At 27.7% G+C, this 27,229-nt stretch overlaps 2 protein-coding genes across 2 annotated transcripts; one reads left to right on the top strand and one right to left on the bottom strand.

Annotated features, from left to right (window-relative positions):
• Window positions 1–1,535: 1,535 nt before the first annotated feature.
• LOC111623452 (28S ribosomal protein S18b, mitochondrial-like) lies at window positions 1,536–2,443 on the bottom strand. Its single transcript, XM_023366037.1, has one exon. It carries the CDS (start codon window positions 2,318–2,320, stop codon window positions 1,691–1,693), a length of 630 nt encoding a protein of 209 aa, XP_023221805.1. The 5' UTR covers window positions 2,321–2,443; the 3' UTR covers window positions 1,536–1,690.
• Window positions 2,438–26,485, top strand: LOC111623460 (bifunctional arginine demethylase and lysyl-hydroxylase JMJD6-A-like). Its single transcript, XM_023366044.1, has 7 exons — window positions 2,438–2,623; window positions 10,331–10,545; window positions 10,884–11,036; window positions 18,973–19,169; window positions 19,241–19,388; window positions 19,462–19,688; window positions 26,431–26,485. The coding sequence occupies exons 1-7, from the start codon at window positions 2,548–2,550 to the stop codon at window positions 26,483–26,485; spliced, it is 1,071 nt and encodes a 356-aa protein (XP_023221812.1). The 5' UTR covers window positions 2,438–2,547.
• The last annotated feature ends 744 nt before the right edge of the window (window positions 26,486–27,229 follow it).

Genomic DNA, 27,229 nt, shown 5'->3' with positions numbered 1-27,229 from the left:
CTATTGTATATTTAAATTAAAATATCATAAATCTATAATAATTTCTTATAATAGTTGTATTTATCTGTGGGAAATGTGAGAAAAAACACAAATTTCTCAATAATTATAAGTCTTATCAGTAATAATCCCTTTAAGAAAAGTATATATAATTACATACAATATATACATAGAAAATTATATATTTATATAAATTCATTTAATTTTATACAATTTATATAATTCTTAAGCAATAAACTTATATAAAAGTTATTGGATAAGATTTTTAACAACAAACATAATTAGAGAATTTGAATGAATCCTGATAGCCGTTTATGTATAATGAACATAAAATACAACTTGAACACTGAATAATAGTTACATAATGTTAAATGATCTATGCTTCAATTATACTGTATTAGCTATTTGAAGTCTCGTGTAGACTCTCTTATATTAATTCCTACTAAATGTAAAAAATATAATCATCCAAGATTTCTTAACTATAATCTTAGCTTATTAATTGTATGAATTAAATACATTTAATTACAACCATATGAAATTTAATAACTTGAAAGCATTTTCATCTAATAAACATTACAAGTTATTAATTAGTGTTTCAATATATTCCATTTATTCTCTTTCAATTGTATTGTAGTGTTATATGCTAAAACATTATTTTCTGAAAAAATAAAAATAATTAAAAATTTATACTATATTTTACAACATATAAGATGCAACTGTTGTTCAAAGAAAAAGTTCAAAAACATTGCAGTCTTATGTGAAGTTGCAATTTTCCATAGTTTAATGAATTCTCCAAATGGCCTTCAGTAGGCTACAAGTAACCTCTACCTAACCCAACTCTTCAATAAAAAAAACATTATTGTTTAATTAATAGACATATTATTTATTTTTGCTATAACTAAACAGCTTTTGCATGTATTCATCTAGAATATTTTAATAATAAATTACTTGTTTTTAAACTCCTGTTTTTCCCCGATAAATAAGTGCATTCTAATTTTACTTTTTTTAAACCAGAATACAGTAAAAAAATCAAAAAATTTGGCAAGTGTCAAAAGATAACTTAAATATAATAATACTTTTTTCCCCTAAATATTCTGTGTCGAAATAGGACTGTATCTTAAATGCAATAAAATATAGTAAATTTAAATATATTATTTATTAAGAAACACTCTGAAGTATCTAATATATTTATTATTCGGTAAATATATAATGTAAAAACTGAATTTTTTCTAATACAATTATATTTTTATATAATTGTTTTTTTACATATAGATGTTCATTCTAAACATGGAACAGCTATGTAAATATAAACTCTACTTCCAAGGTATCTTGAAAATTATTGTTCAACTGTTTTTAGCTAATTTTCATTATTATTACTTTAATAATAGCAGAAATAAAAAATATATTCAATTTTAAAGTAAATTGTCCAATAACTGCATTGTAATTTTACTACACAGATGCAACAGAAGGTTGCAGTAATTATTTTTAGTCAAAAAAAACAAAAGGTAATTACTTTTAAAAGCACGAATAATTTTTCTATTGTATTTAATAATCCTTCCAATAAATACAATTGAATTTTAAATAATAATCATCTTTTCAACAGTTAATCAAAACAAAATTTCTATAATATTTAAACAACAGTTTATCATAGCGTTAACCATCTAGAAATCAAAAAGACATAGATTTTAGACTTTTAACTACAAATTGTCTGGGAGAAAAATTCTTCGTAGTCGTATCTCCGAAACGGTACTTCAAAACTGATGTTGCCGTAATCTTTAGCCATCTGAATAGCAATTAAAAGATTCTTTTGTTGTCTCTGGCACAGTCCCGTCTTATCCGTCGGATAAATTTCCCCCGTATACGGACATATAAACTGTTTTAACAGTTTCACATTCGTGTGGTGTAAAACCAAATATTCGTCCCTGCAAATGGGACACGGGCTACCCGTCGAAATCTTATCTGCCCTTATACACGTTTTTCTAGTGCGAGGTGCAATCGTTCCTTTAAAATTCCTTCGGTAAGGAACCCAAACTGGTTTATCCTGGTAAGTATCACGGTAAGCTTTACTTTCCAAATAGCGAATACTGGTTTCTGGTGAAATTACTTTAGATCTATCTTTACTGGGATCCACTGCTTCAGATTTATCGTTATCCTTTTCGTTGGTAGTGCAATTTCGGAAATGATTCAACAGCACGACTTTCCTGTTGTTTCTATGAGCAAATGCTGCATTAGCACTAAACGTTTTCTCAACCTTGATACACAAATCATCTTTCGATAAGCAATTTAATCTTCTAATAATATTTAGCATAATCGGGCGAAGCATTGTTTTTTTTTAATCGTAGAATAACGTAAATAAAAGTACAGTACACACAACAATGCTTTATTACACAGTCGAACACTTCGCAATGGCCTGTTTTGAAATTGATGTATTATATTTTCAACAGATGGCGCTTTACAATAAAGAATCATTTAGGTACAAGATGGCGACGGAGTAAGGTATGTTTGAAAGTTGGGAATATTTCATTCGTTTTTAATATAAAAAATTAAAATATGGATCAAGAAAATATAAAATTCGAACGGAGAGCTAATAAGAGAATATCCGAAGCAAAATTAAAAGCGAGGCCAGGTAATATAAACTTTTTTTCTTTTATATGTTACATATAGTATTTGGTGTCGGTTTATGACGTCACAGAAGAAATTACCTTTTTTAAATCNTAATTATAATAATATAGTTATTAATTTATAATCATTTTTTTGTATAATTAAAAATTTTATGATCTGATTTTATGTTTCATTCATTCATTCATTGTCAAAAAAAAGTTTGAAGATGAAACTTGCTCCCATGGACTAATACAGTCAACCCCCTATAATACTGTTGATTATTCCTTTTTATATGAATTCCATGTTGTACGAGTCACTTAGATTTTACAAATACATAAGCCGTTCACAGCCGGGCACACGTATTTGTAAAATCCAAGTGACTCGTACAACATGGAATTCATATAAAAAGGAATAATCAACAGTGTTGTAGGGGGGGTCAACTATCATATCTGTTACAGGAACATTTCAACAAGAATTACTTAATCATGAAAACTTTTGCAGCATTACTAACGAATAATGTATTACATAATTGGAAATAAAAACAATAAAATTATGATAGAATAAATGCATTCTTTAAAAATGTCGGTTATATTAACAAATGTAAAGTCACCGTCCCGATAACATCATTTCGTTATTAATGTTACGTGGAAAGAAATTCAAATTTTCTACCGAAATTCTTATTAAGTTTTCGCGGCGATAAATTTAATCGAGAAAAAAAAACAGTTGGCATTATTTAAATTTATATAAACTTAAGTAATGCTAACTGTTTTTGTTACAATATAATTGAAATTATCTACAAATTTTCAACGTATTCAAATTTTGATCGATTAACGTGTGTTTTTGTGGTATTTCGCGATAGAGTTTCCAGCATTGCAGAAGAAGAAAAACTTCAAATATTTTCTAAAAGTTCTTCTTTTACTTGGGAGTAATTTTTATGTTTAAGTTTAAACTTCAAAATAGTATATAAAAACTAATTAGTGACAATTTTTAAATTGTTTTGTTTAGACGTATTTAATTTTTGTCTGTAAGAAAAGTATTATTGTGGACTAGTCTATAAATATGATCATTAAATTTGTAAATCTTATAAAAATCAGTTTTATTTAAAGAATTATTTGCCCACATAGTATTGATTCTCGTTTAGGTATTATATGTTTTATGTACAGAATATAATTTCATGAGGTAATTGCATTATTAACACTTATGCTGATCATCATTACAGAACAAAATTATATTGAAAATAAAGATTGATAAATTATAATCAAATGTAAATTAACTTTATTTGTTGTAAATATGTTATTCTCAAGAGTGAAAGAATAAAAAATATTGACTGATTTTTTCAAAACTTTATTTTTTTTAATGAATTGCGACAGAGCTATTCTCTCTGATTTTGTGTAGTTTATATTCCGTAACATTGATCCTAGTAAAATATAAGAAAAGATTGTTAGGTCATTTACTATTGTGAAATTATTAATGAATAGGCCTAGTTACTGAATTTTATAGAAATTTGGTGAAATGTATTAATCGATATCTTAATTTTTTGAAAAACTTTTAGCAGTTATCAGATGCAATTTGGGGAGATGTGTAGAATTTTGTGATATCCTATCTGGATTTGGTGTTTGAAAGTAAAAATAAAGCTCATTTTTGGTATTTTTATACTTAGTATACTATGTATTTTTTTTAAGATTCTGGATATGGTCTGATATTCCTATTTTTTATATATAATTTAACAATTTCAGATTTACATACTTTGTTTTAATATGTTGACAGATTATCAAGCATTTTCACATATGTTGAATTTCTCTGTTTTTAACATTTTTAAATATCTATTTTTATATATAAGAAAATGGCCAAGCTATTTCAGTCTTCATCTAAAAGATATTCAATATGTTCAAATATTTTTCTTTATAAAGTTTCATTCTTAATGTATTTCTTTAAATTTCATTTCTGCTCATATGATTGCCATTATTAAAAGTGCACGTTTAGTTTCTGTATAAACCTGCAATGCCATAAGCATTTGATACTGTTGGTTTTATCACTGATTTGTAAAATCTACTTTTTAATTTTATAATGCCTCACTTATATAATGCATTACTGATCCAAAATAGTGAAATATGAGACATTAATACACCATATATATACCATTATTATAGTTTTAGTTGAACAATTTTAATATAGAATTTACTGTATTTTGTGAACTAATATTGTTATATTATGTAATTTATAAAACGTGGCTGTAAAACAGCAATCAATAGAGGAAATAGGAACGAGTAAATATAAACAAAATTGCTATCTGATATGATATTAACATGAAAATTATTGATCTCAGTATAGGCACTTATGCCTATCATTGCAACTTGTAAGTCTTAGATAATAATAGTATCCACAAGAATTCATTTTCTTTTAAAATACCTATCATATATATTATTTGAAACCGTATATACTGTATGTATATCTTCTCTAAATGAAGACAAATTCAAGTTCTTAAATTTTCCATCATTATCGTAACAAAATGATAACTTCATTCTTGATCCATAAAGCCAAACTAATTTCCAAAGAGTTGTTATTCTGTTTTATCCTTTTGATTTCATTTGTGTCTACTTGTTTTGATGGTGGAAGCAAAAAAATTATGAATTGTATATATACTTGTTGGTTTTTAGAATAACAATATTATAACAAATATTGTTGAAAATATATTTATCAAAATAGGACACCAAAATTTGCACATTTCTAGGATCAGTATTGTCAGATTTATTATTATAGTACAGGGATGGCCAACACGTAGACCGCAGTCGACCGCAAAGGTTTTGAAAGAAGCCCGCGAAGCTAAAGTTGAACAATTTGCTTTCACTTAAATTAATGTTTAAAAATCTTAATTCAATAATTTATTCCTACAATAATAGACTGTCTGTGCAATGTACCCATACTGTTTGTATTTATCCCCATGAACAATGCAAACGAATGTTAATGCATGCGCATATAAAAATCCTAAAATTGTTTGCCCATATTCATAGTCGCCCGCAGGCTATATTTTACCAAAAAAGTAGCCCCTAAGGGATAAAAGTTTGGCCACACCTGTTATAGTATTTCTGTTAAGATCAATTAAACTTCATAAAATCTATTATGCTCCTTCTGTTTATTTTAGTAATAAATTTAGATATTATTTCATATCATTTGTTTCATTTTCTAGTTTATTCTTAAGACTGTTCATATATAATTACATTATGATAATATGTATAAAAATATATATTATATTAACAAGTTTACATGATTTATGAATTTAATTCTTTAGATGATGGCATTTTGGACATCATCATTATTCTTGTTTGCAGATCCTACAAAAGAAATGTTTTAAAAGAACTTTTCTATATATCTATTTCCTATTATATAGATATTCTTATTTATTTGTCATTCCAGTATCTTATTGAATCATGTAGTGTGTATTCAGCTGTATATCATCTATTACTGTACTAGTGTTATCTGTAATTTCATATGAACTAGCCACTGCATTACTTGGCTGAATTAATTAATATATTTTTAACAGTGGGTGAAGTTTAAAGAAGGCTAACACTTGATTTAGTTATCAGTCCATTTTCAAGCATGAACAGTTGGAAGTGGAATCACTTTCAATTGTCCTTGCCTGAAAATGTCATGTTAACACTTTTTAAACTTTACTCGCTATTAAAGGTACGTTTTATTGATTAATTTAATTTCGTTATTTGTACACTTTCTTGACCTCCAATGTCTCATCCATAAAACTGTTTGATTCCAATTTCTTACATACTGTAGTTTCTTAAATATTGTATTTGTAAAATTTAGTCAATATTCTTTCGTTGATCTTGTATGATATCTTTTCTTTTTAGTATTCTTTTGGTTCTCATCTTCTATATATGGATAGTTTAAATGACCAATATTTTTATTTTTCTTATGTCTTTTATTTATCACACAGGTCAATGCAAGTTTTATATTTTCTTTTTTTATATTATTATTTATCTTTCTATTATCATGCTGTTATTTTATCTGTTATTTACATAATCTGTATCTCTCTAGATCCTCTTTTCCCATTTGAATATATGTATAACATCAGTTAATTGAAATTGACTTCAGACAGTACCTAATAACAATTGTTGATCTTCTGTAGGCCCACTAATGATCTATATAGAAGTTTAAATAAAATATTTCTTTATACTGTATACAAAAAAACTGTATTGGAATTATAGTTACTATAACATAAATCAATACAGTTTTATCTAATTAAGATATAACTACTTATTAATAAGAATAGAAACTTAACAAATGTATATTTTGCTACTACTATATATATATTCAGATAATAGTATGAAACTTTTAATGCATTTTTTTTTTTTTTTAAATATTACCATCAGTTTAAGGAAGAAAAAAATAGCATATTATGGATATTTCCTAGAATCCATATTGAAATTAATAGTATTATAGCTTGTATATGTACAGAATTGTCATAATTAGGCATTCCTATTCAGAGATTTCTGGAATTCTATCAAACAACTAGGGGCCATATTCTGGTCACTGTCTCTGGTCTCTGGTCTCTCCAAGCCGGTCGCTGATTGGCTAATCATTTGAATTAGCCAATCAGTGACCGGCTTGCGAGAGACAAGAGATGAGAGACAGTGACCAGAATATGGCCCCAGGATATCACCAAATTTGGTAAATATGTTATTAAAGCAATGTAGAAAGAGATTCTCTGAAAAAATTTTAATTCCAAACTCATCTGACAGGAAAAATACAGTATTTGTACAAAGTGAAGTGTGTTAATTTTGTATATTTTCTGACTACAAATTCAGATGAAAGGGATGGATGGTTGATGTTAGAAAGAATAGTTGGCTAAGAAAAAAACTATGTAAAATAAAGAAGAATAAGTGACTTCTTTAAAAAAAACTAAAACAAATCGTAATAAATAATTTTTATATGAGTACTATACATTATTTAATGTTAATGTTATTTATAATATATATTTTTTTTTATTTTGAATTCAAAGTTTCATCAATATATTGTAATGAAAGACTAGTGCTTGTTTTAATAAGTCATACAATTTATTTTATTTCTTATTTCTTAAATTTCTATGCCTTAAGCATTTTTTAATGTTTTACTAGAATTACAATTAATGTTTTTACTTTATTTAAGATATTTGTCTTTTTATTCTTTCCCTATCAAGTGTGATCAGTTATCCAAAATTTTTGTCCCAATTATTTCAGATAATTTAAGCTCTTTTACTAGCAGTTGCTATTCATATTCCAACAAAAATTGCCCTGTCTCAATCCTAATCTCCCTTTTCTAATAACAAATTTTTTTAAAACTGAATGTTAACATATTTTAAGTACAATATTTTAGAGTATTTTTTCTCTTTCACATCAGCTTATCTTTCAGGTATATGTCCTGCACTCTGAAGTTTTCATCAGGAATAATAATATAGTCTATATCCATAAAATTAAGATCTTCAGAACTAATAGTTTCTCTTTGCTTAACTTTTCCCCTCTTCCATTTGAGATTTTATAAGAAGTTATATTCATTGTCATATTCTTGAGTGTATCCAACTGCTCAGCATTTTTATTACCTAATGACTTAAAATTCTACTTAATTTTTTGCATTAGTATTTTTACTCGTATCTGTCTGTTTCACTTCAGAATCAATATTTGTTGCTCATAGAATTGAGATTTGTTGCTATACTACATAGTAAGTAGATATGTTCATGTCATTCATCTTAAGATTCTTCATTTTGATTTGGTAGAAATGTTAGAGCCTATTAATTCCAATACATTTTTTTGTATATAAAGAAACCTTCTGTTGTGATTCTTCTAGGAAATTAATTACATACTGTATATCTGCTATTGTAAATTATCATTAACTAATATCAATGTTTTAATATTTTATATACATTAATTAACAATGAATTTTATGCCTCAAGCAAAGTAATTTAGATGGATTTTATCATCATTATTTTTGATGATATAATTTTATCAAATTGTTATTTTGAACAAATAGATCATTACACATACTACAGATATTGTCCTACATATATTAATTAATGTAAATAGAATAAAAACATTCTTAATTGCAAAAGCAGTTTTTTTAAAATATTTATTGTATCAATTCTGCTTTGTAAGATTATTAGAAAATATGTTCCATAAATTTCTTACGTTCAGTGATTAATATTATACACTTTAGGATCAACTGTTTGAAACAAATTGATCTTGATACATAATTCAAAGTTATTGTTTTGTTATAATGTTATATATTCAATCTATAAAACAGTTTTTGACAGCTAGTATTCACTCTAGACTAGTAAAGCAAATATGTTTAATATTAACAATGATAAAAATTTAATTAATTAATTTTTTCTTCAAAAACAATTTTGTGAATACTTAAAATGTTTGTTAAATTTAGAGATGGGTGAATACTCAAATATTAGAAAATATTCTAGATTTGAGATCTTGAATATTACAGGATAAAAAGTAAATTTGAATACTATGAATGCCTCAAATGCACCATACATACAGTCACAGTGGCAAATGCAGGAGCACCCATAGGGGAGGACTAACTCAAAACTTAAAAATGTTTGAATAATTAATAAGTAGCTTTCATTGTCATATGATTGTATTGCAGAAGAGTATATTTGTTGTTGTTGTTTGTTAAGTTATGGCAATGCAACACTTGGGCAATCTGCCTAGGGGGATGCCTTCCGGGAGGTCTTTTAAGGGAAACTGGCCCCTATTTAGGCGTTGCAGATGTGGAGAAAAGCCGGAAAACTCCACGTGGCCAGCCCATCCGAGCGAGGCACAAACCCACGACTGAACTCCCAGTGTTCGGGGTACGAAGACCACTTGGCCACTGGTGGGCTCAAGACTATATTTGCCATCCTAAATATTTTTTGCTGTTGTTTTCACCACTACATGTAGACAGTATCTCTGATTTAATATATGGCAAAAAAAAGAAGCAGACTAGATTCTGAACATTTTTGATTTCTAATTTTCTTAAATAAAAAAAAATCTGCTATAGGTGAGAATAAAAACAATTATTTTTAATCTTTTTTACTTGAGATAAGTGTACTTAAAAAAGCTATTTTAAAATTCAAAGTCAAAATTAAAAGTTGAAGTTTCATTTCTTAGAATTTAGTATATTGCTTTACTTTTTAAATTTATTAATATATTGAAATAAACAAGTCAAATATTAAATAAGTTACATAAGATTAAGTTCACAGGGTATTCGAGTATTCCAGATCTGGTTAATGTTCAAATTTGAGAAAAGTGATATTTGCTCTAGTTAAATTCAACAAAACTTTAAATATTTTAATTAGATTATGACACATATAATGGTACTGTGTATATTAACTGGACAGCTTTTAACTGAGAGTTCTATGCATATTATTATGGTATATATTATATGAGCTTTTTCTGATTATCCATTACTGATCTTTTCTTTAACCTTTTTCTTAGTGCCTTTTTATAAGCTTCTCGAACACACAATATAAACATTGCTTAAAATCATCATTGAAGATGTTTTCATATATTTTATATTGTATATTGAGTTATTGAAATTATGTCAATTGTAAAATTAAAAGCTAACATATTTTTTATTTAATCCTAATCTTTTAGTTCTAAACATACGTTACTAAACTTAAATTTATATTAACTATATTTTGTAAAATTTCTAATATTAATGTATATTATTATTAACTGATACCGTTATTTCTGTTAAATAGAGCTCAGTGAAAAAGATTGTGATGGCTGGATTAAGTTAAACCATGCCGAAACATTTGATATGAATCCATCAAAAGTGAGAGATAATGTTGAAAGGATTGACGTAAAGGATGTGTCTCCAGATCAGTTTGTTGAACATTATGAAAAACTCTATCAACCAGTTGTTATTAAAGGATGCACAGATCATTGGAAAGCTCATTACAAATGGACAATGCCTGTATGTCTTTATATATACATACAGTTTTCTTCTTTCTGGCTCAACCGAAAAATTAACTAATCTATGCTAACATTTAAAGCTTCTTATTTAAAATATAAAAAAATTATGTAGTGTCTTTTAAATTTTTATGCACATTTTCTTTTTATTAGATTGAATAAGATTGCCTTAGAATTTGTGAGTAAATTCTATTCTATTATTGATATTAAAGATATTTGTTACCACTCAGTTAAAAATAAATTCTGTTTGTTTTGAAAAAAAGAACACATTTTAATTTGTAAAATGTTATTTTAATTATTCAGATATATATATATGTGTATTTTTTTTTTTATCTTCAACAGAGGCTAGCTAGAAAATATCGCAACCAGAAATTCAAATGCGGAGAAGATAATGAAGGTTATAGTGTAAAATTGAAGATGAAATATTTTGTTTATTATATGGAACATAACAGAGATGATAGTCCCTTATATATATTTGATAGTAGTTTTGGAGAAGTAAGTATAAAATTTATATAAATTCTCACATTAAAATGTGAATTGTATAACTATAAGTTTTATTCTTTTTTTAAATTTACTACTAAATAAAACCTGGAATGGATATGATATAGTCACTTGTGATAGCATAATGATTTATTGATTTTCTGAAATTCAAAAATAAACAATTATCTATTTAATTAATACAATTGTTTTAATATATTTCCCATAAGAAATGAAGGTTCATACTTCTGGTTAATAGCTATATGCTTATATAACTCACATAAGATCAAATAGAATTTTTTTATGTGACAATTATTTTGAGTTGCATCATTTCATTCTTAATTACAAAAGGATATACGTTTTTTTTTTAAATTATAATAATAACTTAATAATAAATTTATTTAAAATTAATAGAGAATGATCCAAAATAATGGAAACATTTTATATGCTTATTATGAACTGTTAATGATACAATTGCAAGATGTGTACTATTTGTTGGCAAAACTCTCAAGTTTGCATTGCCAGGGGAGCAATGTTGTGACAAATGTCAACTCCACAACACAGGTCATTTTGTATTTGGCAGCTAGCAAAGACAAACTTGGTAACAATAGTTTCAAAGTTTGTTCTGTTTAATTTTGGAATTGATCCACAAACTTGGAAGACCATATAACATTGGTATAAGCAGTTTGCAGGGAAAGGTTGCTTGTGTAAAACAGAGAGCACAGGTTGACCTTGTGTATTGGAAGAGAATGTAAACAGAATTAGAAATATCTTCCAGTGTAGACTGCATAAATCTACATGCCCGGCCAGTTGACTATTACAGTTGCTGCAGATATTCATTTGGAGTGTTCTGTGTAAGAGATTATCAATGAAACTTTACATGCTGCAGTTGGTACAAACTATGGGACTTGATGTATTATGATTGTGTGCAGACCAAGGTGACAAATTTGCAACATACCCATTTTTAGTAATGAGACAATATTCCTTGTAAGTGAAAGGTGAATTTTAATAAGATGGAATCAAGAAGTCTGATGCCATTTTAAAGCATGTACAAGATTTCCCCAAAGTGAATTTTTTTTTTCTTTTATCTTTATAATTTAGATAACTTCTTTGTTATCTGATAATATAGATTCTGTCAACTGATGTATAATTAACATCATTATTATTGTTAGTCTGTTACATTTCATTGCTGGGCAATGGCTTCCCCAACTGCTTTTATTATTTTTAATTTGCTATCTTCATCTTATCTTATCTTTTGTCTTCCACAGCTTCTCTTTATCTCTGGAAGTCAAATTGTTGTTAATGCAAACACAAGATAATCAATCAATGGAACAAATTAACTCTCCAACCAGTTCCATTTCAAAAATTCAAGAATACAATTGTGTTCTTGGTTTTCATTGTTTTTCTCTCTTAATAGTGACTTTAGCCTTCTATAATATTATCAGTATGCTCTTTTCCATTACTTTTTGTATCATTAGAATAATTTCATTTGTTTTCTGTTAAGGACCAAATTTGAGTGGTATAAGTAAAAGTTGGTAATAAAAATTAATTCATATTGACCTTGCCTATGTTTCTAGCAAAAAAGTTACCTAAATGAGGCCAAAAATGTGAACATTTTTGACCTCATTTAGGTAACTTTTTTGTTCTTTGTAAGCTGAAGTTTGGCTTATAAAGAACAAAAATATCTTCTAAAACCTGACAATGGTCCCTAAATAAGACTGAAAAAGTTTGCATATTTGTTTTTACATTGACTTCTGTGCTGGAAACATATGAAAGATTATTGTGAAATAATTTACAGAATAGTTTCAACTTCAGTAATAATTTTATATGTTAATAATATAATTGTACAGAAAATTTTACCTTTGATGCTGAAAAATAAAACATCATTCGCTCATTTAAGCACTAGTAACTTTTCCATGATTTTGCACTTCTAGAATTTATTTCTTTGTTCATTGTTATTGAATGAAACGTTTTGAATTGAATGTTATTGAATGATCTCATCAATCTTTCCAAGTTTCTGATGAGATGCTTGATCAGAATGCTGAAAATGGAAAGACCTGATCATGGGGCCATGTCTTTCATTTTAATAGTTTTAGGCTGTAATATTTCCATGTTTTAAACTGAGTAGAGGTCTGTTTTTTATCTTCATAGCTGGAAAAAATAATAGAGCTACTGTTGTTTTAGATATTCTATAATATTCTGATGTATTTATTCTCTGTATCTAGGTTCTGTAATACTTTATGTACTGTTTGACATTCAACAGAATCAAATGCCTCTGATATTAATAAAGGCTGTAAAAAGACTTATTGTATTTTTAATAGGTTTCATTTATCTTACTCGTAATATGGAAGTGTTTAACTCTGGAAAATTTTTTCCTTAAAACTGTTTTATACAGTAGAGCATCAATTATCCGAATGTCGATCAACCGAAACGTTGGTTAACTGAAAGCATTCCAGTCCGACTGCATCATGCTGAATCAACGTTTTTGATACTAGATTAACTTCTAAAGTATAATTTTTTTGTTTTTATATTTTTCAATATATTTATTTTGTTTGTACAAAATTTAGAAATAATTTTTAATGATACAATAGCCACGATTATTATTATAAAAATTTTTGTTAGTCTTAACATGGACAAAAATTCAGCGCAAAGCGACACACAACAGAGAAAAATTTAAACATGGGATATACTAATATACTATATCAGTGTTTCTCAACATCTAACGAATCGTCGCCCCCTTCAACTTAGTATCGCCCCCTTCACTTCAAAATTTCGATGTCGAGGGCCAAGGCTAACGCCAAATTCGTACTGCATTGAATAGACTAGTGACTAGTATAATGTTATTTGTTTAATTATTGTACGATATAAGGAATAAAATATTTAATTATTCTTAATATAATGTTTTACTATATCCCCTAGAAAATTGTTTTTCGCCCCCAAATATAAAATGTTACTAATCGCCCCCTCAACATGGAAAAACGCCCACATGGGGGTGATATCGCCCCCATTGAGAAACACTGTACTATATTAATAATGTATTTTTTCGTACATAATCGATTATCTGAAAAATTGATTTTCCGAACAACCCGTCACCAAAATTGATTCAGATAATCGACGCTCTACTGTATTTAGTTGGTTTTGATTCAAATTGATGACTATTTTATTTTAAATAATTTCATTGAATATTTTGTAATTGTTTGAAATTAAGGTCTGACAATTAAATAATGAAACAGACATCATATTGACCAATACATAAATGACATATAATAAAAAATGCAAACATTCTGTAGTGTTTCTAACAATATCACATGGTTCCACACTAAGTATGATGGGAAATTTACCACTATTTTGTTAGGATAGTGTAAGAATATTGTCATAAAAGTGCCATGGAACAGAGAGTGAAGATCAAATTCTGTTGTAAACTTGGAAAATAAAACAATAACATTGATGTAGAAGTGTATGGTGATACGTGTTTATCTAGTGCACAAATATTCAGGTGGTTTGGTTGCTTCAAATGTGGTCTGGATATTCTTGATGATGATGACAAGGCTGGACATCTAACTACAGTAGTGTGTTTTTACAACAGTAAAGGAATTTCAGTTCAATTGTAAAATATTGTTGGATGGTAATTAAGTTTAAAATATTAAAAATCAAAGACAGTGTGTTGAAACTGGAATCACCATTTCTACAATTGAACTGAAATTATTCTACAAAGTTTTGCCACCAAAGGAATTATTCGCATCAATTTGTTCCTGAGGATCAAACTTCACTGGCAGTTATATATGAGTTTTATAGAACGACAATTGATACTTTCTTTAAGATAATGCTTCAACTCGCAGGGCAGTAGTTGTCCAGGAATACTTGGTCCAAAAACAAATACATAAGCTTAATGATTCTCACCAGTCCCCATATTTATCTCCATGCAATTATTTTTTGTTCCCCAAATTAAAGCCACCACAGAAAGAGACATCATTTTCAAGACATTAAAGACAACCAACAAGCTATGACATTGGGACTTCATACCATACCAAAAGAAGACTTGCACAGCCCAGTAAGAACTTGAAAACCTCTGCAACTCTGTATTGATGCTGTAGACAGGGTCAGATTTATGAGTAAGTTATGTAAGCTGTAACTTAGGGCCTCAAATACTTTTTAACAATAAAAATTGTTGAAGAGAGTTAACATAAATATATTAATTCTCTTCTTTTTATGATTGACTTCTAAAATTGTAAAGGGGCTTCACACAGAGTTCAGTTTAGGGAGCTAGAAATGCCTAAATTTGACCCTGGCAGTAGGAGAATACTATGAACAAAATACATGCAGTATTTAACTGTTAAATCTTGTAAGACCTATTTGTTATCTTCAGATTTTTTTTAATGAATAAAGACTATTTCAGATTTTAGCTATTGTTTCAGAACTATTTTATTTTCTAAATACTGTTGTACAGTTTGGTGAGATTAGGAAATGACACTTATAATGTTGTTTTCAAAAATTTTGCTGACATTTCATTACTTTCTATAAGCTTATGGCTTTTTCATTATCATCTTGCAATAAATTCTATCAGTACTTAAGGTTTTAAGTATTATTTCTTATGTAAGATGATCTGTGTCTCTATTATATATGCCTATTATTGGGCTGCAGTTTTCAAATTGCAAATCTATACATTCCCACTGTCATCCATCCATCCTTCATTAATCTTGATAACAGTAGATCTATGGAAAGCTTAGGGGCTGGAGGCTCTGATTAACTATATATGAACTTCCAGTCTGAACTGGAAGTTGTGTGATTTCTATTCAAAGTTTCTTGAGAATGGAGTTAGATAAATGAAAATCTAGACCAGATACAGAAAGCTTATTTTTAAATTAAAATATGATTAAGATTGCAGGCTGACATTAATAATTGCTCATTATATTGTGTGTTTCTATTATTAATATCTGTTATGTTAGTAATGAAAAGGTTATGGTGAAAATTAGATGCAATTTCAAGTATTTAATTTCTATTACTGTATTTGTAAGACGACAGTCTTTAGCACACTCCGTGATAGTGGTGAAGTGCTTATGTTAGGACTTTTGTGGATCTGTTAGATTCATCCACATGTATGCGTAATGACTCTGTTCACTATCGTTGCCTAAGTGTTATGTTTTATTTAATCCATTCATTGCACATGTCCACGCGCATGCACAAAAGGAACTGAACATTTTTAATATAATAATAATTTTATTTTAAAAATATTTGATTCGCTTTTGTGGAGCACACTATCAGTCTTGACCAATCTTGTTTCCATAAGGAGGGATTCAACAATTTCTATTTCTTGTTTCATTTTTTGTGTTTAACTTGAAATTTAATTTTTAAAAGCATTTTTAGCTGTACCGAATGTTGACATCTTTCATATCTTTTTATGTTTTATATTTTACTAATTTTTAAGCTCTGTAAATTATATTTTAAGCAATATTGATAGTTAAAAAGCACGTAAACATGTTTTTAACTGTTTTTTTATTAACTGAAGACATTAAATATTTAATAAAGCAATTTGTATTTTCTTCCTTTTGGCTATTTCTAATTTATTGCAAGTTATTTTGGCTCATTATCATTAATGATTCACAGAAGAGAATGAAGTTCTTAAACTGTTGAATATGACTAGTGTTTAGTTTATATTAGCAAAATAATTTTCTATCTGTTTACAAAAATTTATATGATTTTTCTAATTAATCTCTAATCTGAATTAAATTCAAATTGTTTTAATTAATTTAATTTAATTGATAAGAAGTATAATATTTTATAAATTAAATTTCTTAATCAGTTATAAATCTTAATCTAATTACTTTTATTTTTATCATATATTGATAGATTGGATCAAAGGATTTTATCCTTAAAGTATACATTTCTCTTGATATCTACCTAACAAATGGAAATTAAAACACAACACATCTTGGAAATTACAACATTTTTTTTTAAAATGTAATCTCTAAGGTGTGTTCAGAAACTTCAGCTTTTATCTTCAGAAATTTTCACTGAATTGAAACGAGTAGAACTACATTAAACTTTGCCATTCTACATCAATCAATCAGTTAATCATTTGAACATATCACTTATCAACTAAGAAAATTGTTTTAATTTTGAAAAATAACTTAGTTTGGTATTTACAATTTTTTTAATGCTATAAACTGTTCTTCTGCATGCAGCATACTTAATCTAACTATTGTATTTGGATATGGACAGCAGCTTTGTTTCTTGTAATTGACAATTAGTAGACGGAAGAAAAATGAGGCTCTACTTTTACTATACTTTTCTTCTGTCTACTAATTGTCCAAACCCGTGGATTTAGTGAACTTTAAACAGGTACTATGTGTACCTGTTTAAAGTTCACTAAATCCCATTTTTCGTGTGTTTTATGCTATTTCTATGGACTGACTGATCCCAAACTTAGGCTTAAATTGATTTTCACAAAGAAATAACACCCATGGCTTAATGAATATTTTTACATTTAAAATTGCTCTTTCCTGCTAATTTGAAATTTTTAACCAATTAGTTTTTTTTTTTTTTTGTGATTGATGTTGCATAAAATGAAAGAAAATACAAACATGTGTAGGAAAGACGGCAAAAAGTTTTTCAGAAGAAAACAGTTTTAATAGATTTAATTAACTCTCATTCAGCAGTAGAGGAAAAGGAATACAATATAAATTAAAACAAGTGTGGCAGAAAATTCATAAAGAATTTCTTATCGTCTTCCACAAGAATAGATTTGAAGTTTGGTTATTACTAATTGATACTTTGTAAAAATGTTTCTGTATAAAAAGTAATATATGTTAATTATATATTTATTTTTCACATCTCTTTATTAACTATAATAATAATTATTGATTATGTCTCGCAGATGAACCTTGTTTACTAAAATGCCAAAATTTAGAATGTATATTATGCAAAATATACAAAAATTCACATTTTGAAAATTATATCTATTCAGTGTTAAAACATATTTCAAATAGATCTCTTGATTTCCTTAATATTATTTTTGAACTAGTATCATATTGTTATTTCTTTGTTCCGTTCAATTATTTCATCGCAAATATCCAAAACATCCATTTGTAAGTTAAATTGAATAATTTTACTCTTCTTAAGAAAAATCTAAACGTGCTAACTTAAAGGAGTATTTGACTTGCTATGTGTATAGGAAGGAATAAGAAACTGTCCTATACACTGTTGTCTGCAACTGTTTTTCCTCTCATAAATGCAATAATCTAAAAGGCTATCTCTGTTCTGCTAACTTGCTATACTTGCAATTGAACCTCTCAGTTATTTTTGTTTATTCTATCTACAGATCCTTGCATTTTTGCTTTCATATTTCAGAAGCTTAACAGATTGTCTTACTTCTACAGGACTACTCCAAAGGCTTCTATTACTGGATGTTCAATGAATTATAGGGCTAATTCTGCTAAATAGCCAACCACTGGGAAATCTTTTTTATCTTTCTTGAAACTGGTGATTCACGATCCTACTTCTGGTCTTAAATATTACAATTTTACCTATCCATTATCAAAGTAGATGACAAAATTTAAGTGTATAATTTAATACACTGGGTTCTTGGGATGTTTATAGTGTTTCATTAAGAACAAGTAGAGGTAGATGTCAGGTGCCATCTCTTATCGTGTAATTTCTAATTTAATGTTTGTAGCATAATTTCTGATAATTTATAATATATTCTATTAGCAACATTCTTATTTTTAAATCTGTTTTGTGTCAGAAATGTTATCTTATTTTACTATTTAAATATTCTTTATACCAAGTATATAAATGAATTTTTCACTATGTTGATATTTATATAATTTAGTTAAAATCTAATTAACTAAAAATATGCCAAAAATATTCAAACAGATTCTTGAATTTGTTTCTAAAAGCAGAACAACTTTATTTTTAAATTATATATATATATATATAAAATTAAAATATTTTTCAGCATGTTCGTAGAAAAAAATTATTAGAAGATTATGAAGTACCCATTTATTTTCGTGATGATTTATTTAAATATGCTGGCGAAGACAAAAGACCTCCATATAGATGGTTTGTTATGGGGTCAGCTCGATCTGGAACAGGTATTCACATAGATCCTCTTGGTACAAGTGCCTGGAATGCTCTTATTCATGGTCATAAAAGGTAACTTTCAATTGTAATTATAAACGATTAACAGAATTAAATTTTAATCAAAAAATGTGTATATTTTAAAGATGGTGCCTTTTTCCTACTCATACACCTCGTGAATTGATCAAAGTGCATCCTGAAGAAGGAGGAAAACAAGGAGATGAAGCAATCACATGGTTTAAACATATATATCCTCGTACACTGCAACCATCTTGGCCTCAAGATTGCAAACCTGTAAGTTAAAATTATACTAATAATAATACAACATTTTGAAATATTTCTTTTTAATTTTTGTTCTTAAAAACAGCTAGAAATACTGCAAAAGCCTGGAGAAACAGTATTTGTTCCAGGTGGTTGGTGGCATGTTGTTTTAAATATGGATAACACCATAGCAGTTACACAAAATTTTTGTAGTCTCACAAATTTTCCTATTGTTTGGCATAAGACGGTGAGGGGAAGACCAAAATTATCAAGAAAATGGTATCGTGTATTAAAGGTAAAATATTCAATTATAAAATATCATATATGTAAAATAAGAATGATACCAAAACATAATTTTTCTATTTTTTCTTTTACTAACAAATGNATTAATAGTTATGTATTTTTTATAATTGCCAAATTATTAAAACTAAAAATAAAATGTTTTATTAAATTAAAGTAGTTTATCCACAACCATAAATTTATACATGGCTTTGAAAAAAGAAAAAAGCCATTATTATTATCCATTAACAAATCCTATATAATCCACGTTCAAAAGTATATATTTATTAAATTTATCCCTTAATAAATTTCCTGAACTTTATAAAATCAAATTGTTGCATTATGCCACAAAATTATTAAAATTAAAAATGGTAAATAATTTTATCATTTGTACTTTATAAATTTTGGGGAAATTTTGTGTATGCTTAGAAGAAATTTTGGATCTGAAGATATTCTGCACCCCTTTTCATAAGTTGTATTGAATGCACCATATTATTTTTGCTGCCTGCAGACGGCTACACTTAGTCAAGCATATTTTCGGCAAAAAAAATTGGCAAGGGAGCCAAGGAAGCAAATTCCTCCGCGACTTTTTTCCGAACACTAACGAAATAGTCGCATTTTTTTTATTCGTTTTCATCTGTTAAAATAAGGAAAATGAAAGGGAAAAACCGACTTTGATTAAAATAAAATTATTTACTTTAAAACAACAAAATGTTTTAATTGTTCAGAGATTATAAAATAAGGAAAATGAAAGGGAAAAACCGACTTTGATAAACATAAAATTATTTACTTTAAACATTATTTTGCACTTCACACTTAGTTTTTTTTATGAAAATTATTTTTTAAAAAGTAGCAAAAAAAAAAATCACTTCTTTAGGTATTTTTCTAATGGTAAAGCTTACAAGATAGCTTGTGTTTAGTTGCATGTGGATTTGGCAAGATATCGGAAGCATTCCACAGGAAACTGTCTATGNTGTAAATTTCAAAAATATATGCTGTAAAATCCATTTTAAGAACATTATCAGAATGCCTATAGCTATGTGAAAAGTATGTCTCATAAATAGCAAGTTTATTTCTACTATAAAAATTGATTGACAAAACCTTGTAAATTTATCAATTTATAACATTGTAATAAGACAATTTAAAATACTGTATTTCTTATCTTTCTTTCTTTATTAAATTATATTTAAGGCACTGTAAAACTTACCTTTTTAATAAATCAACTTTATTTCCTACTTCAATTATAGAATCTAATAAGGAAGAAGGTAAATTCAAATTTTCTAATGTATTTAGAACATTATCTTTCTGAGCAATTTGATCGGGATGACTAATATCACGAACGTGAACGATTACATCCTGAAAGTAAATGTCTTCTATAAGTTTATTATTTTTAAAATAAAACCATTAAATGTAAGAAATTAATGCTATTTTACTAATTAACTAGTAACATTTAAGTAGCATTCAATTTCATATTTTATACTAACTTGAATATTTTATAAATTTGGCTTTGAAGTAACGAATTAATGTAAAGTTGAAAGTAAAACATAATTTGATTATTGTAAAAAAAATTAATTTTTGATAAGCTTTTTTATTCTATGCTATTAAAATTAAAATAAATTCAAATTTATCACTTTAGTAATGAATACTAATAAGAAAAAAAATATAATAANAACTAATAAATATGTGAAGTAATCAAATCTTCATTTTATGAAGGAAAGAAAAATATAAATGACTTGCAAATAAAATTAAATTTTAGGTATGTTAATTACAATGTAGTTTCTATATTGTTTTGTCAAGAACAAAATTACATCATTTTTAAGGGTAAACTCCGGATTTAATAAAATTTTTAAAGTTATAAATGTTCATCTTTCAAATATTGAATAGAAATAGATCTTTTGGAAATTTGATGGCTTGATTTACAAGAATATTGCCAGGTGTTCAGGTATCCAATTTGAACAAAATACTTCTGTCACACACCTGAGGCCACACTCACACACAGGTTGGGAAACACTGTTCTAGAATAACAATATAAATATTTATGTTCTTCTGGTTAAAGTTTAAGTTGTAAAAGATAATCCACTTTTACAGATTAGATAAAAAGAAAGTACAGACATGCTAGGCTCAGTGTTAACAGTTTTTTTTTTCCATTAGCGCTCTCAATGAAGTTATATTCAACGTCTTCTGGTGAACAAAATTTAAAAGTAAAAACACACTGAGTGCAGTGTTAAAATAATAATATTTCCATTTACATTAGAATATTGTGTTTTATGTGATATTTGGCATTAGGTTCAAGCTGTGTTGTGTTACATATTAGAATATTATTATTCAACTTTTAGCAGTTAAAAAAATTTGGAATTTTACATAACGTTTAACAAAACAAGTAATGTTGAAAATTAAGATAATATACTGTATTTATTGTTAATTATTAATCAAAGTGAGCCAAAAATATTTGTTTAGTCACCTTAATTAGCACTATATGAAATGTGTAAATATTTTATTGGCAAAAGTTTTGTATTAACTGTCAACATCAATATTTTTCTTAACATTGATTCCACTTTTATAGAATCTTTCAGTAAACTTTCTTATGACAATTACAGACATTAACAGTCATTAAAAAAATGTTACTGGATCCATTAGATATAGTAGCCATATCACTAATCACATTATAAATAAGACAGATTTTTATTGATATTGTAAAAACTTTATTTATATTTCAGTAATTGAATTATTTCTATATATTGTGTGGCATATATAGATGTTTGACTAATTTTAGGATTTTCTTGCTTTCAGTAATTGAGTATAGAATACTAATTTCTGAGAGAAAAATTATTAATAACTTCAAAGTACAACTTCAAAGTTGTACTTTGAAGTTGAATATTAGTAAATATATATATTGCACAGTGCGTATCAAGACTGTTACTATCTGTATTGTACAGATTATTCCTTGTTTTCTAAGAATTCATATTGCTACAGCAGCAAAAAGTACAACAATGCCAGCTTGGGATTGTTGTACTTTTGTTGTACTTTTGATTGCCAGATTGGGATTCCATTGTATATTATTTTTCTTTCTCTTTCACTAAATGGATAATAAGGAATACTATTTAAAAAAATTAACACATGTTGAATAACTAATAATAGCAAAAGAATGAAAACAGTTTTTTATGTCGAATAATTATTTAAACATATTTTTCAAGTGAATAAATTCTCTGATTTTAGAACTGTTTTTGTAAAGATACAAATACACTATGGTCTTGCTTTTTGCAGGAGTTACATGCTCTACAGGTGCCCAGCAGTTGTGCTGCACCCTGAAAAGTCTAGTGGCATCCAAAATATGATTCCCAGGCCAAATCCGGCTTGTAAACATATGACACATTCTTATAAATGATAGAAATAGGCTTACTTTTTGTATATTCCATATATACAAAAAGTAAGCCTATGTTTGTATCCATATGTATCCAGGCCACATACAATTTGGCTCATGAGAATTGCTTGGCACCAACATATGATTTCATTTATTTTTCATTGTATAATATTTAGAAAAATTAATTATTAAATTAATATTCTTACTCCTGAATTGAATAAGGAGTTATTTTAATGACTGTTCAATATGAAACACTAACATGATTTAACTTCAGTTTTTAATTCTGCTTTTTATAGTTAGTTTGATTTATCTTTTACAGTTAACAGAAAAACATCAAAATGTATTTGATGTGGATTTGATTTTGTTAGGTAGTGTCAAAAGTTTTACTTTTACACAACTTGCATACTGTACACACTCACACATCCCCCTACCTTTTTCCTGCTTTCTTGATGATTGCATTAGAATCGGTTTTGTTTCATTTTGATAATTTTTCCTTAAAGACAGAATTCTGCAATTCTAAAAGGTAGATTCTGTAGAAAGTCACTCTGATTTTTATACTATTAGTTTTTCTCTGCAATGAATTTCATAATGAAAATAATTAGCCAAGGATTAACCTAATCATTGTGAAAACAAGACCCTGCTGTATTAATTTTAAAAATTCATTTGAAAAAATTTCTCAGATTATTATTTTTATATTGTATTCAAACAGTTCCTTGTTTTTGTCTGCTGTTATTTATTTAAAGAAAGAAAAATTTCATAGTATGGAAATTAATTTTCTATGTACAGTAGTCATTTTATAAATATTTTTTCTATAGGAAATTAAATTATAGGACGCTCATAAACATGGTTTATGAACACCCTGTAATTTAATTTAAGGATGTGATGCATTCTCCTGTGTTAAAGATTTAATGTTTTTTCTATGGAAAAATTATTTTCCAAAAATTCTCAAAAACAGTAATAGACAGGTAGAACCAAACTGCTTTTGCATTGGTATTCTAAGTCTTCTATTAACATATGGTTCAGATATGTAAATATAAACATCTTATGAAACCCAATACATTACAATAACACTACATCAATTGCCTTATAACATTGGACTCTATATATTAGTAATTTATAATTATCATCACTATAAAAGTTGACCCTCGAGGGAAACACCCAATGACTCCCTCTAGGGTCAAATTTATGTTAAATATACTGGAAGAGGAGATTGGACTGTAGGTCCAGATAGTGTAATTAGCAACGCATCCGCACGGCAAGCGGGACTTGCGAGTTCGAGTCCCACTTCGGGCTAATTCTTTTCTTTCAGTTTAACCTAAAATTATTAAATTTAATACAAGATGGCACCTAACACCTCTCTTTAGGGTCAAATTTATTAGTAATTTAATTATTATGACCAATATATAGCCCAATGTTATACGGCAGTTCATGTAGTATTGTTATATGGTTCAGAATTTTGAAAATCAAATTTGTTAATTTTCTACAAGTTTTTAAACTTGTAGAAAATTAATGAATTTGATTTTCAAAATTCTGAACCCTACATTAACAGAAGAATTGAATAGGATCCTAACACAAAAGAGGTTCTATTTACTTCCATTTTCAAGAATTTTTGGAAAAATATTTTCCCATAGTAGAGACATTAAATTTTTATCATCATCTGCTGGAGATAGCATGCATAACCAAAGAGTTTACACTCATCCTTATTAATTAGTGACATGCCTATTTTCATCAGAGAAGTATTATTCCTCTGAAAGCCGAAGAAGGGGAAGAGAATCGCTATCTAACTCACCAAAAAGTGCCTATCTCAAGTGTCTATCATTCTGACCCACTTTTAGAGTGAAATTTCGATGTTGGCTTACTCAACAATAGTGTAGGAGCACAAGAATTTTTCTAAATTTTGCATTTAATATACTGTACAGCTTGTATCATAAATAGGGAAACTGATCTTCAGGCCATATGCAATCTTTTGTGATTTCTAGTATAACTTGATAACAATATATAAAATGGTACATTTTTACTTTTCCTGTCATAAATTTCTTTTCTATTCTTGACAAACACACCATCAAAAATATCTATCTACATTTAATTTATATATATATAATTCAGTCAGTATACTTACACCTGTCAACTCTCTTGGAGGGGCAATAGATAGAAAGCCATGCTAAAGCATTCATTTGTTGTTAGTAAATTACATTTCTCTTTCATATTTTTTTGCATGCTTCCTTGTTTTTACCATAGATGGTGTATCTCATAAGAAACCCTTTCGTGACAGAACTAAAAAGATTTTCCACACCATTCAATACTGCAATGGGAATGATAGAAATTTCTATGTTCCACAAACCATGAAAGTCAGATTGCTGGAGTATCATTGTCAACAAATAAAAAAGATTCACCTAAAAACAGACAGTGAAGATGAGCCAAATTTCACTTCACTGAGAAAACATTAAAAAAAAAGGGCATTAGATGACTTTGATTGTGATGTGATTAGAAGAACAATCTGTTTTCTACGTCAAAGAGAAGAAAGTTCTGTCAATTCCTAAATTACTGTCTGTCTTAAAAGAAAAGATTGTTTTTCCTCGGAAGAAAGAGACACGTCTCTTGAGTTTTTACAATGGCGATGCCAAAAAAAGACAATAATTGCCACTCCCAAATTATAATAAAATAAAAAACCCAATTAAACAGAGATGAAAAACAAAAAGTAACTTCTATATGTAAAAATGCATCACCCCTATTTTACAAATAGACTAGTTTAGTTTGTGCATGTCTACTTGCATCAAAGATCAAAGCTAAGTCAGCTGGACAATATGCCTATAAACACAATTCCATCTCTTGTTTTGTGTAGATAAAGTATTAATAGGTTTTATGCCATGCTGCTTTAAAATATACGAGCAAAATCACCAAGTAATAGAAGTGGGAATAAATTCTTGAAAATAATCTATCTCTTTTGAATTTTTTAATAGATCATTATAGTAAATTTGTTTACGGTGTAACTTATTTAAGATGAAAATTTGTTAGATTGCTTTTCATTCTACTATATATACATACGTCACTTGGAAAAAACATCCAAATGTTATTTTCAAATAGAAAAGCAATAGTCATTTTACGTGGTTGACTGTATGATGCTTTTTTCTTTGTTCATTGCAACTAAATCTTACCAACTGCTAATCGATTTATTCAAACTTCAAAAAATTTTGCATTCTGTAAACTCTTTGTAGGGCTATATTTGGGCCTCTTTCCATCTAACTTTTTTGTGATGATTACACTTCTATTTCCTGTATGCTAATAACTCTTACACTAATTAAGGTGAGCGTACCTTTCTTACATTTAACACATTTCTTTTAGGTATATTCTCTTCAATTACAAATTTTTTTGTCCTAACTAATAATTTTTCATTCTCTCCATCACAATTTAGATGATCTCTTTTTTTTTTTCTAGGAGGAGATCATCAAGTAAAGAAGACAACGAAAGAAATAGAAGAGCTCATAGATAGCATTTATCGTTAAATTTCATTTTGAAGAAAAGCTGCATTCGGTGTAAGTGCAATGAAATTGAGTTAAGAAACAGGAGCACGTAAAATATGCGTGGATGCATCAACCAAAACATACATCTAGCCGTCCGTACAAAGAATAATTTTCTTTGAAATGAATGGTGTTCATGGTTCAGCAAAGAAAATTTTAGCAATTTAGTCATTTATATATATATAAAATAACAGTGTTTTTAAACCACACTGAAAACAATCAAATAATTGTAATGCTCAGCATTTTGAATTTACTTTGGATCAAAGTTTACGTAAGGAATCGACAGGCACTGAGGAGTCCACATATCGAATATTCCCATTTCAAAATACCTCTTGACCACAGAATAGACTACATATTTCTATAGGAAGAATTGATTAGTTTAGTATCTTAAGCCGTGATCACCCCCTGCGATTTCCAGCTATTTCCGATAACTAACAACCTTGAAAATAGTTATCATCATGGCAGAAAGTGAGAATACCAATCCGGCTGATACAGGCTCACGAATGCCCACAAAATTTTAATTCTTCATTTGTAAGCACTGGCATGCCATGAGATAACCAAAAGTCTCAGCGTTGATTGTAAGTACTGTTTTCAGTTTAGTTTTTTTAGCTATATTTAAAATAATATTATCATTACTAAATTAAAAGTACCATCATTTGTGAATGACATTCCTTCACATTAAAAAAGGAAAAGGTAAAAGATAGCAGGCAAAGTGG

The sequence above is a fragment of the Centruroides sculpturatus genome, unplaced genomic scaffold (assembly GCF_000671375.1).
Source record: "Centruroides sculpturatus isolate CEXI.00-Female unplaced genomic scaffold, Cexi_2.0 scaffold315, whole genome shotgun sequence".
Taxonomy (NCBI): domain Eukaryota; kingdom Metazoa; phylum Arthropoda; class Arachnida; order Scorpiones; family Buthidae; genus Centruroides; species Centruroides sculpturatus.
This window is presented reverse-complemented; position numbering and strand designations above follow the sequence as displayed.